This window comes from Trichosurus vulpecula, chromosome 3 (assembly GCF_011100635.1).
Source record: "Trichosurus vulpecula isolate mTriVul1 chromosome 3, mTriVul1.pri, whole genome shotgun sequence".
Taxonomy (NCBI): domain Eukaryota; kingdom Metazoa; phylum Chordata; class Mammalia; order Diprotodontia; family Phalangeridae; genus Trichosurus; species Trichosurus vulpecula.
The window spans coordinates 72,196,070-72,209,270 of NC_050575.1; the positions used below are offsets into that span (position 1 = coordinate 72,196,070).

General features: G+C 35.6%; 1 protein-coding gene across 2 annotated transcripts in view; it reads right to left on the reverse strand.

Annotated features, from left to right (window-relative positions):
* Positions 1-13,201, reverse strand: part of GABRB2 (gamma-aminobutyric acid type A receptor subunit beta2) — a 260,450-nt gene that overhangs the window by 101,302 nt on the left and 145,947 nt on the right. For both annotated transcript variants that reach the window (XM_036750858.1, XM_036750859.1), the window contains exon 5: positions 8,168-8,250. In XM_036750858.1, coding sequence (XP_036606753.1) covers positions 8,168-8,250 — 83 coding nt within the window. The remainder of the gene's footprint in view (positions 1-8,167; positions 8,251-13,201) is intronic.

Below are 13,201 nucleotides of genomic sequence, written 5' to 3' on the forward strand. Positions count from 1 at the left end.
CAGTCCTGTGATTCTAGAGCTTGGGTTCTTTCTGCTGTACTGTGCTTTGTGTTTTCAAAGTATCCCCCAGGGAAACTGGGGCTCCTATGTGTTTTGCCCAACTGAAGTCACACAAAAATAAAGTAGGATTTGAACCCAGGTTCTTTGACTACACATCTGGTGCCTTTTTTGTGTGTGTTTATCACTTAAAAATGGTATAAAAAATAAATGGAAACTTCACAAGTGCTGAGATATTTCAAAGGAGGCTGGTAATAGAAAATACAGTTGTATGCCATGATGAAATGGTGAAGTGCCTCCAGCAGGTTTGTGTTCTGGGTGTGGTCTGACCAGTGCAGTGCACAACTGTGGTTTCACCTTCTTTGTTTTAAATGCTGTACTTCTATGAATTCAGCAGAAGCTTACATCTGTCATCTTTTGACATTTCACATCCTATGTCTTTTCTTAGGAAGAATTTTTAAAAGTTCATTATTTTAAACAAGATGCAGTATTTCTTATACAGATGCTGTATATTCTTCCACTCTGCTTATGGTAAAATCGGCTGAAAAATCTCACAGTGTTGAAATGTACCAACTTACACATTGACCTTCAGATACTTCCTTTTGGAATGAAATAATTTAGTGAAGCTAAGAGATCTGTTGTAGATAAACAACCAAACAAGAAGTTGTTTTTTTAAAATATATTTTATCTAAGTTAAATTTCTGTAGCAGGATTTCACTAGTTACATTTCTATTCTTTGCTTTCTCAGAGCATAACAAATGCCTCTGGGAAATATGGAAGTACCCACTCACAAAAGAATATACTCTTATACATTTCTTCTGGGCTTTTGTCACATCATTTAGAGAGCCTTTAGACTGACTGCAGATGACAACTGAATTCTTTGGACAGCTTATATATTACATCAATCTATGAATGAATTCCTTTTATAAATGCATTGCTGCTATTACTAAACAATACCCATATCATAAAAGTGGATTTAAAGATAAATAACTTTCAATTTAAATCTGAATTGTTACTTTTTTATAGATGAGAAAACTGAGGAATGTTATGTGACTTACTCATTTCACACAGGAAGTAAGTAGCACAGAGCTGATATTGGAATTCTGATTCTCTAAGTCCAAATCTATTATGATCTTTGCATTATACCGTGTAGGTCAAGCCCCCATTTTTACAGAAGAGCAAAGTGATGTCCAGAGAAGTAAAGGAACTTGCCTACTGTAATGAGTTTGATGAAGTAAATAGCACCATTAGAAAAATATCTGTATATAGAAATAGGCAGGGATGGAATGGAAGAGTCCTATTTCTAACTTGGAATCAACCATTTTACAAAAGACAGAAAAAAAGTAATAGATTCCCTGTAATTGCCACTATAGAGTTTGTCCTCATGCTTCCTGCTGGCAAAAATCCATCATGGATCTTTAACAACAGAGAGCTATCTCTGAGCTAGACTAAGAACAATATTAATACTTCCCAGGGAAAATAGTTTATATATAAGCCCTAACATTTTCTCACATGGTGATACTCATTCTGCCCCCACCCATGCTCCTTTGATGCTTGCCTTAATTAGAATATTTGAGTGTAAGAAAGGAAAAAAACCCCTTAATTTGGAAGTTGTTTTAACTTTTTTGAATTTTTCCCAGATTAAAATCTTTCTTGAAGGTAGGCTGAATGTCTCAATTATCTTTGTATCTCCCACAATACCTTTCACAATAAATTTTGATTAAATGAATTATTTTTATATACATTCTTCACTATATTTATTGTCTTTTGTTCAAACAGACAAGCCAGCAATCTCTAAATTGGCTAATAGCTTTTCTGGAGAATTTTAAATGTATAACCATATTAAAATCCAACTGAGTAGTTGGGACCTAACGGCAAATAGGTTAAGCTGCTTGGCTTTAAGTCAAATAATTTGAAATATTCTAGAAATTTATTTTCCTTTGCATTTTGCCAATTTAACTCCATGAATTGAAGAACAAGGTAATTTTCCAGACTTGTAGCAATACAAGCCTTTCAATTCCCCATTTAACTCTGGTTAATTTTTCTACTCCTCTAAAACTTCTTGGAAATCATACTCCTTCCCTACTACTATTTGTGTATCTTTGATAAGCTCAGATTCCTTTCACTCCCTGCAAAACCCCCATCTTTCCAGTTCTTTCCTTTGTGTAGACAGATTTCTGGAATTGGAATTAAAAAGACCTGGCTTTAAATCTTACCTCAGTATCTCAAATACCTTCAAATATCTATTCTCAGTTTCCTCATCTGTAGAGTACAGTGGGGAGGGGGCAGTTGACATAATGTCCTTTAAGGTCCCTAGCAGTTTTATGTATAATACATTTTCTCTTGACATTCAAGTAAAGGAGCTTCCTCGTAAACTCATTCACTTTAAGGCCCCTTCTAGAATTACTGCAATATAACTAGAGAAGTACTTATGTAAGAAAAACTGAAATGAAACTAAAAATCATTAATGTCCAAATTTCTAGCATTAATGGGAAAGCTTTATTTATGTATCTATTTATTTATTCATCCATCCATGCATCCATCCATTTATTATGTTTATTTATTTGCTTATGGCTGGAAAATTTTTGTCATTCCTCAAATTTCATATTTAAGGTGATCACATTCAAAAGGCCAGATATTAATGTTTTGGGGAGGGAGGGAGGGTGGTCTGTGTGTGTATGTGTGTGTGTAGAGGTTTAAAAAGAAATAAACTGATTTCATTGGAACTTCAACAAGTGTTTATTAAGCACCTACTATGTGCCCAGGCACTGTGCTAAGCATTGAAAATACACACAAAGGCAAAGCCAGTCCTTACTCTCGAGGATCTCACAATCTTATGGGGAGACACCATGCAAATTCTTTTATTCAGCTAGTACCTCTCTCTAGCAAATCACAGGTTTTAGAATGTGAAATCTAACCCTCTAAATAAATATGATATATTTATATCACATATATAAATGATATAGTCAGGAATCCCAAATGGAATGCACCACTCTGAAGAGGGTGGGGGTTGGAAAAGCTTCTTGAAGAAAGTGGAATTTTAGTTGATACTTGAAGGAAGCCATTCAGATCACTAGGATGGTATTTGACCTGCAACTTATATTCTTAAAGAATTGTCTAGAGTACTGAAAAGGTAAGTGACTTATCAGGGTAACACAGCCAAGATGTGTCGTAGGCAGGGTTTGGAATCAGATCTTTCTGATCCTGGGACCAAATCTGTATCTGTAATGCCAGGATGCCTGATAATGTTTTATTATTACATATAAAGATAACACTTATTATGAGGTCCATAGAGAAATGTGACACAGAGTAAAACAGTGGAAAAAGCACTTGACTTTGAGTCAGCAGATGTAAGCTTGAGTCTCTGTCTTCCAGCTGTTTATTAGCCCTTCAGTCAGCTCTGAAGGGCTCAGTTTCTTCATGTATAAAAATCTGGGCAGTATTTGTACCAACTAAATCATAGGGCTATTGTGAGGGGAACTTATAACCTTCAAAGTGATATGTAAATGAGAGCTACTATAATTATTTCTATTACTTATTTACCTCTTAATCTTCTAATAATGTTGCCATAGGAAATATACAAACCATCATTTGAGCTACCCTGCTTCATTTGCAAGTAACGATGATTTTTATAAGTAAAATCAAATTTTAATATTAGGTTAAATATGAGTGAACATCAATCACATCAAGGGAAAGAGAGAACTGCATTTGACACTCTCCATCTTTACAATGCATTATACTGTCTGTTCAACTAAAGAGAACAAAGAGGGGAAAAATAACAATAAAATATTTTACAGTTGAAATGAGAAATACAAAAATGCCTCAGAGAACATTATTTTGTATGCCAGAGCCACTTAGTATCCATTGATTTTAAAGGGCAACAAGATTTTGTAAAATATGGCTTTATTTTTTGGATGCTAAATTTTCTAATTGGACCAAAACAATGATAGCAAACAGTCCTAAGAAATTTAATTTGGCACAATGTTGACTGAATTACTACTAAGGTAATATTTTCTTCTAAGTGCTGTGGGGAAATGATTGTGTGTGTGTGTGTCTGTGTAAATCCACCGGATATTATTGTAGATAGATACATAACCTATATGTCACGAACTATCAAAACATCCATATCCATACACATGTATGTGTGTATCTATGTAGACATAGACATATCATATATCATACATAGACATACACACACATATACCAAAAAAAAATCCAGTGGATGTTTTTGATGGTCCCTGCCATATAAATTATCCAAAAATCTCTTCAAGGCTAAGTTAGTCCTTGAATTTACTTCTTTAGTTAAGTTAAACCTTTCATAACATCTTTGCCTTGAAGTTGGTGGAATAAGAGGAATTCACAGAGCTGCCAATGGGCAGAGGTTCCACTCTGCATTGTATTCATTATCGCTTATGCAAACTGCTTGAAGATAGAACTGTTTTCTAGGTCAGGATTCTCTACTACAGGGAGCCATGTTTTATCTTCTCTCTTCCTACCTTCACAACGGCTGGCAATTTTATGGGGCTAGACATGGATTTCTGTGTCCACAAGGGACTCCTGAGAGACTATCCCCTCACTTCTTGGAACAGAAATTCTTTTATTCAGCTAGTACCTCTCTCTAGCAAATCACAGGTTTTAGAATGTGAAAGGACCAAATCTAACCCTCTAAATTTAGAGATGAGAAAACTAAAAACAAGAAAGGTAAAGTTCACTTTCCCGAGGTCACCTAGGTGGTTATCAATTGCGGTATTGAATAGAGTTCCTCTGACATATATCCATATCATGTTTGTTCTTTTTTTATTATACCATAGCAAAACATGAGCTTTTAGAAATAAATATGTAGGCTCAGATTCTATCTAGCTCAGTAGATTGAACCTGGCCTGCTTGTGAAAACAAGGGTCACAAACAGTGGGATTTCTTAAGACAACCCAATATGGCAAAACCTTAACAAACTTTGTCTTTTTCTTTGGCAAAAAAAGAAATAAATATGTATTGATACATCTGTGTTTCTAATAATAATGAGAGGTGACATTCACATAGTGCTTTGAGATTGACAAAGTACTATGGCTTTATTTTCATTTTGTGATTTATTTTTATCTCTGCTTAATTGCTGATGCCATAGCTAGAGATAAATAACTACACTAGACACAGGCTTTGTCAGAAAAAATGTTTGTAAAGAAAAAGGACTCACCTACTGAAAAAAAGTGTATTAGCTCACATATCCGAGTTTTATAAGAACCACACAATCACACTGCTTAGCGAAGTGTGGAATTAAACAAATTGCAGTGGGTGGGTTTGTTTATCTTGGGCTCCATACATGGGAGTTTAGTTACTAAATGGACAGGGGTAGTTTAATATGAGACCGCCTTTACTATAAGGTGGGATAATGACATGAGCCCTTAGGATAGTAGTGATTCATTCATTCATTCACTCTCTCAACAAACATTTATGTAGTTGTAGAGAACAACTGTTACCACAAAATATGGAACACTGAGGGGGGAAAAGTCTATTCCAAGAAATGAAATAGGGCAGCTTAATGGAACAGTGGGTGGAACACTAGGACTGTAATAAAGAAGACCTAAATTCAAATCTGGCCTCAGACATTTACTAGCTGTGGTGACCCTTGCCAAGTCACTTTACTCTCTTTGTATCAATTTCCCCATTGGAAAAATGAGCTGGAGAAGGAAATGGCAAACCATTCCAGCATCTTTGCTAAGAAAATTCCAAATGGGAGGGGCATCACAAAGAGTCAGCCACAACTGAAACAACTGAACGGCAACAAAATACAACAAAGAAATGCTTTCATAAAAAATTACCCTTTTATAAATTTTCTCTAAGCATGTAGACATATTCTGAGAGTGGGCAGTGGAGTGTAAAGTTCTGCTCAAAACAATGCTTTCCACTCAATCAATCAACAAGTATCTTTTAAGTGCCCACTATGTGCCAGGTACTACATGATGTGCTGGGAAAGAAAACCAAAGAATGAAAAAAAAAATTACTACTCTCAAGGAGCTCCAACAAAGGATACAACAAAGATAGACACATTATCTATCTATCTATCTACCTACCTATGTGCATATATATGTCTATATATGCGCACATATATGTGCATATATATGCACACATATATGTGCATATATATGTATATATGTCTGTGCATCTATCATCTAACTCCATATAGATATAGACATCTATCTACATAGATATCATAGTGCTTGGCACATTGTGGACACTTTATAGTGCTTGCTGATTAACTGTGTGTAAAGCATCATTCTGAGCAGGATGTTGGCATTTTGGGCATTGAAGTACTCTTATGGAGTTTTTCTTTAAAAAGCACAAAATGTGTGCAAATTTTTGAGAAGTTTGATGTCTAATTGTGTGTTCAAATCAACATTCTCATAGCATATCTCTCTTCCTAAAAGAATAATTAATTGAAAATATTCTTATACTTTTACAGTGTTTTTAGGAAAATACAAATGTCTTTAGCAAGACTTGTATTTAAAATGATAATCTATCTAGATACAGATACGTAGACATACATATATATGATGAGCTATTTGTCATAATTAAGCAATGCTCCTTATATAAGTTCTGACAGAATCTTGACTGTACAATCTGATGGCTCATAATAGAGAGACAGTACTTTATATGAAACTATCACTTACCAATTGTTTGGTGAGAGGAGGTATCATAATGCTTCAGGGAATTCACAATATAAATAGACTTGAAAGGACATCTTGCCATATTTTATCTAACCATTTAAAAGCCTGACTATTGGTATAGATCTGAGTTACTAAATTAGTACATAAAAATGAGCAAGCTGTACCTACTACATGGGTGACTGATCTGTCCATAACAAAACAAAATTTATAGCCTGTGACCATAATTGGCTGAAAACAAATCACTGTAGGAGCAGGGTAGAGAATAAAAAGAGCCATCTTACCCTTCAGGTAGATATCCTGCAAGACATATGAGTGATATTTTAAACATCATAAACTTACCATAAAAACTCAAAATAAATTCTACTAATTCATATTCTACAAATTACTAAGCCACTTGGAAGGCTAGCTACCAGGACAATTAGGGCAGGGTTGAGTCTTAATTGGTATTAGAAACTCATGCCATCCCTACCTCTCCACCCCCTCTTTGGATATGCTTAAAACCCAAACAAACTAGTGAAGTCCTTTACATGCCAAGCACCTTTCACTACTACTCAACCATACTATAGCTCTCAAGTCTTGGCTTAGTGGTTGGGCAGCATTGGGCCCTGAGTATTTTATAGCTGATGTTGTTTGTCCTTTTTTTTCAAGGAGGACCAATGACATCATGGGATGATGTCTTGACTCGTGCTTGAATTGGATTTAAGTGAGGCAGAGCTGCACAAAGTCAGCCTCACTCTCTCTTCTAGTGTCAAAATGTCTGGTAGCAAGACAAAAGTCAAGATGACTGGAGATGGCTTGAGATGCAGTGGATCAACTTAGTGTCTTTGATGTCTGACTAAGCTCTAAGCACTTCACAGTGCCTGCTTCAAATGCTCTTCATAGCCACTGGAACATAAGTTCTCATCTGCCCACTCTACTGTGGGAAGTCTTCACATGCTTGGGGTAGACATCACCCTGACTCTCTCATACATTTGAGATCTGTTGATTACTGTCAACTTGTTTTAACCCAGCTGCTGAGACGGTTTTACTGAGGTGTGGCCACTGCACATGCTACATCTTCTTAAAGCTAGAGGTGAGAGTTGGGTGGATGGTAGACATCCAAGGGGGATAAGAAACCCTGAAAAGGGCAAGTCCCCACACCAGAGGTGCTAATCCTCCCTGAATACAAACACATACCCATTTTATAGTACGGGCAATGAGTACCTTCCTTTCCCAATGCAATTGTTCACCGAAAACATCACTGTTGGTAAAACTTGGAGAATGTACAAAAAAAGAGTAGGAGCAACAGTTAAGGAAATAGCATTAATACATATTTCACCAGATATGGAATTAACACATATTCCACAGTGCACCAAAAACACAGTGACCTGGCAAGCGGCAGTCTTTACATGCCCTTGGAGCTAGATGGCAAGTCAATATCTTCATAAAATAAAACTGAAAAAAAAATTTCAGCCTCTATATAAAGCTAGATTGATCAGATACTCAGCAGGATTCAGAGAAGTACTTACAGCTTTCAATCTCCAGGGTGCAGTTTTGTTCATCTAGAGGGTATCTGCGCAGATCCATCATGCAAGCAGCTGTGGTTGTAATTCTAAGGAGGCAATAGAAATGATGAACACCATTAGTATACTTCATTTCTAAATTAATGTGATTAATGACCTGGGGGGTGTGGTGTCAGATCCTCTGGGAATTGATCTGAACATCCAGGAACCTGGACTCCAGTACTGGCTCTATCACTATCTGTCTGACTTGGAACAAGTCTTTTTTCTTCTCTGGGCTTCTTTTTCCTCTTCTGCAAAGTAAGAGGTTTGGCTTTGATGATCCTTAAGGTTCCTGCCTGATGAAACAAACATTCTAGAATTCTTTGATTGCTCGAGTTTTCCCCATGTCCTGTTTCATACTTGAGAATCTCCAGTTATAATCTCCTCCATATATTCTATATATAATCTATATATTCTCTTCCATTTTTCTTCATCCCAACTGCTATCTTCCTCCTCCAGCTTCAATATCTGAATTGCTCAAGCTTTCCTCTGGTCAATCATTATTAATATTTCTTTGTGTAATTCTCATTGAACATGTGCTTTAGTATAACTAGTAATGAATCTTCTATTCATACTCTCATTTGGTTTCAGTGGCTGACATTTTTCTGAGTTAATACTCTTCTTCCAAGCAGAAAAAAAACTCAAGAAAAAATACTAGATGATTACAGAAGAACTAGGAGAACTTTTAATATGTTATCATGTTGAAATGAATATTTTTACTTGTATTAAAATTTACTTTTCCCTGTATTTTTGCTGGCAGGTGGGGAAACTGTTCAAGTATCTGGGGGCTCAGTGAGAAATTTGTCTGTCTCTGTATTTAAGCCCCACGGTAGGTAATAGAAAGATATTCCTAAATATTTTTTCATAAGATATTTTAAAATAATATGAGATAAATACATTTAGAGGCAAAAATGAAAAAAGACATCAAAATTCCTCCTATCAATGTTAAGTTTACCTAAGGTTGTCTCCAGATAAATGCCACAAAGTCTTCCCTAATTACTCTGGCCTTTAATGTTCTTTCCCTCTTCAAATTACTTTGCATTTTCTTGTCTGTGTACATTTTATATACCCTTAGTAAAAGTAAGCTTCTTGAAGGCAGGGACTGTTTTTATCTTGGTATCCCCAGGGTCTAGCACAGTCTCATACACGAAATAGGAACTTAATATTTGTCTAATTGGTTGATCGACTAATTGACTGCCGAACCAGACTAATTATATTAAAACCAGGGTTAGTTTCAGGGTGGGGAAACCAAGACAGTAGTTTTGTTGTTGCTGGGTTATAGGTGATTGAGTTTCATACATTTATATTCATCATTTTGCTGGCATGAAAACCCTGCCTTAGTCATAAAGTTCTGTACTGAGCAGAGTAAGAAGATAAAAGAAGAAGTAGTATTTTATTAATCTTTAGGTATCATCAGAAAACTAAACAACTAGGAGTGTTGGGGGTAGATCAGTCAAATATACAAAGAACTATAAACAGTTACACATCTAAAGGGAGCTATGTATAGCAGGTCTGAAAGCATTGTGAAGCCTGAAATTGTTTTGATAGAGCTTACTGAGGTTTGCTCTGCTGATTAAAACAAAAAAATTAACAAGAAACAAACAAAAAAATTGCCTTCATGAAGATGAATGGCTCCAAACTAACTCACTGTTGAGTGCTAGTAACAAGTATGTTAATACTCTCTGGGGGAAATGTTTTCTATCTGAATTCCAATATAATGTAAAACAAGTATTGATGTTTTTCTCCTGATAATATTGTTCTTACCACCCACTGAACACTCTCTCTCTCTCTCTCTCTCTCTCTCTCTCTCTCTCTCTCACCTAGACTGAAATGTTGTCAGAATGCTACCTTACAAAAAATAAGTAAACCAGTAATAGCCATAATCAGCTAAGTACACATTTAGTGTTTGGAAAGTTAGTATATAAACTAGGTGCCATTTAGTGCAAATAACAAATTCTATGAAGTGGTCACGCTGTTCAAATTTGCATTACATATTTTCATTGGGCTGGAACAAATTAACATATTTTACATCATTATAACTTTAAATAGTGTGAATTTTAATAATGTCAGCACTTTGGGGGATTCATTATTCACAGTAGTTGGTATCTAGTTATTCTTCATTTCTTTATCCATCAGTCTCAGCTATCTAGATAATGAAAAACTTTACAGAAGTGTAAACTCCACAAGAGCAAAGTTTGTAATATTTACAATATGGTGCCTTGCACACAGTATACACTTCATAAGTTTTTGACCAATTGAAGTGAAATAAGCAAAAAAGGTGACTGAGCAGGCAAAGGAGATGTGTATGTTCACGTTCATGATCATGATCATGTTCATATTATACTTTGTCATTAACAAAACACTTTCCTCATAAGAACCTTGTGAAATCCATAGTACTAATGGTGTGAGCAGTGTTGTAGCAAAACACTGAATTTGGGACGTGGAGACCTGAGTTTAAATCCTGCCTCTCTTACTACCTTCCTTTGTGAATTTGGGCAAATCAACTTTCCTCTATTTCCTTATCTATAAAATTAAAAGGGTAAGTTAAGGAGGGGTGTTAGATTGGATGACCTCTCCAGTCTCTTCCTGCTCCAAAATCCTATGATGCTATGACTCTGGTTTCATAGAAGAAAAAATTGAAATTCAGACAACTCAGATATTATACTAAAGTTACATGGCTAGTAAATTAATGGTTGAGCTGGCACATAAGGCAGGCCTAGTGACTCTAAATCAAATGTCTTTTAGACCCATGGTGTCAAACTCATAGAAAGGAGGGACTGCTAATCCATATATAAGGATGCCTGTGGGAGTATTGATTTAGTTTTAAAATATAATGTAAACTATGTTTTGTTACATTTTTATTTATTTTATTAAATATTTCCCAATTACATTTTAATCTGGTTTGGCCTGTACTCCAGAGCGTTGCCAGTCTGTGAGCTGCTTGTCTGACAACTCTACACTTTAGAATACAACACTTACTCTCTAAGTCCATCAACCAAAGCTCAAACACTTAAATTATGTGCCACTCAGAGACTATTTACTGATTTTGGATATACTTCTAACTACCTTAGCTAACTGGTTTTATGGCTCACAAGGAATCATAAGCAACTAATTAGAAGGCTATGTGGAGGCATGTACTAGGAAGTGACAGCTGACAGCAAGTATAGAGATAGAAAAACTTTTTTAAAAAATTAAATAAATTAAAAACTAAGAAACTAGACTGGGTAATCAATAGGCAATTCTTGTCTTTTCCTAGTATCCACATAATGTGAAGAGAACTAGAAGTTTCCCAGGTGGCAGGTGGACTCCATATGGAGGGTTTATAGGGGGGCATGGAAAAGAGTTGTAGAGGATGAGAAGGTATGGATGGGTTGAGATGCTACCCATAATGATTATATGACAGATCTATCAAGTATCCAAGTAAGTCCCATAAATATTTTATGGCATTTATGGAATTTCCTATCAATGTACAAAATGTAAAGACACTTGACACAAGCTGTGTGACTAAGTTGCTTAAGCCTCAATTGCCTCAAAAAACAACAACAAAATACAACATGTAAGTTCTGACCACAAATCCTTCCAACCTTAAGATTACTCTTACGCTGATTAATTATTTTCATTTTATTCCTGGTAAATCATTAACCAACATTCATCTTTAAATTTAAATATAAATGTAAAGGTCAAACCCATGCTTATCAAGAAAGCTGACTGTGAGTACAGCTTCTTCACTAATTTTCAGAAGAGCTGAGAGGTAAGACACCCAAGCCTCTATTTCTTGTTTCCTTTTTGATTTAGAACACAGTAAGCTTTCTACAGGGAAAAATCAATAAAACAAATAACATTTAATGGACTTTTCATGAAAATGCCTGCTTCTAGATCTAAAAAAGGTTAGTGTGGGGGGGAAAACACACATCTTTCTTAAACATTCAACACATCTGCTATGACATAAAATCAGAGTAGTAATCATTTAATAGATGTCCCAACTAACTCTTAGGGTCATTATAAAATCACTTACCTGATCCCAAATGAAACCATCACTGGAGTGGGAATCTTTTTGATGAAGAGGGGACAATAAATGGGCCTTGGGTTTGTGAAAAGCAGAGAAGTGTGATCTCTGGAGTTCAGTTACACAATTTACTGCTGCAGAAGTTAACATTTTGCCTTTCTTGCATATGTGGATAATCTAGCCTCATGGTAGAATGGGGAACAATAGCAAAGCTGGGTTTTGAGTCAGAGGGGTAGATGCTATGCCCAATTCAACCATTTACTGCCTTTGTGGCCCCAGGCAATCAGTCTGTCAATTAATCAATCAATCAAGCATCCTTTATTAAGCACTTATTATGTGGTGTTTAGTGCTGGAGATATGAACTGGAGGGCCAAAACAGTCCTTGTTATCACTTACTCTCTCTGGTTTCCATTTCCTAATCCTTAAAATAAGAAGTTTGGACTAGATGATGTACGATGTGTCTAGTTCTACATCTATGAAACGTAGAGTCTCAATCTGCTATTGTGTGTGGCCTTTTAAGTACAACTATGATTATAAAACATAGAATCTAAAATTTTAACACTAAGTACATAAATTAGAAATTGAATCTTTGAAATAGACATAAATTTCCATCATCCATCAGCCAATGGCATTTTCCCTTCTGATTAACTTAAAGAAATAGTTTTACAATGCAAAAAAGTAAACTACGTTGTGACTACATTCTAGGCTTTCTGGGCGAGGGGCTTAATCAAAGGACTTATATTCATATAGGATGGCATATACTCCTCTCACCTCCTGTGAACTTTGCAATATTCCTCCTAAAGGGTTATGGCAAAAAATGAAATGGGGGAAGGGACCTTATCTCCCTAGATTTAGACATTATATTAATGATGCCAAAATAACAGATCACTGGCACTAAAGGAGTCGCTAAAATCAGTAAATTGATAGCTATATTTGTATTTCTTTCAAGAATTTTTACCCATACAGCAATAGGTACTTTTGAGGACCATGAAGCA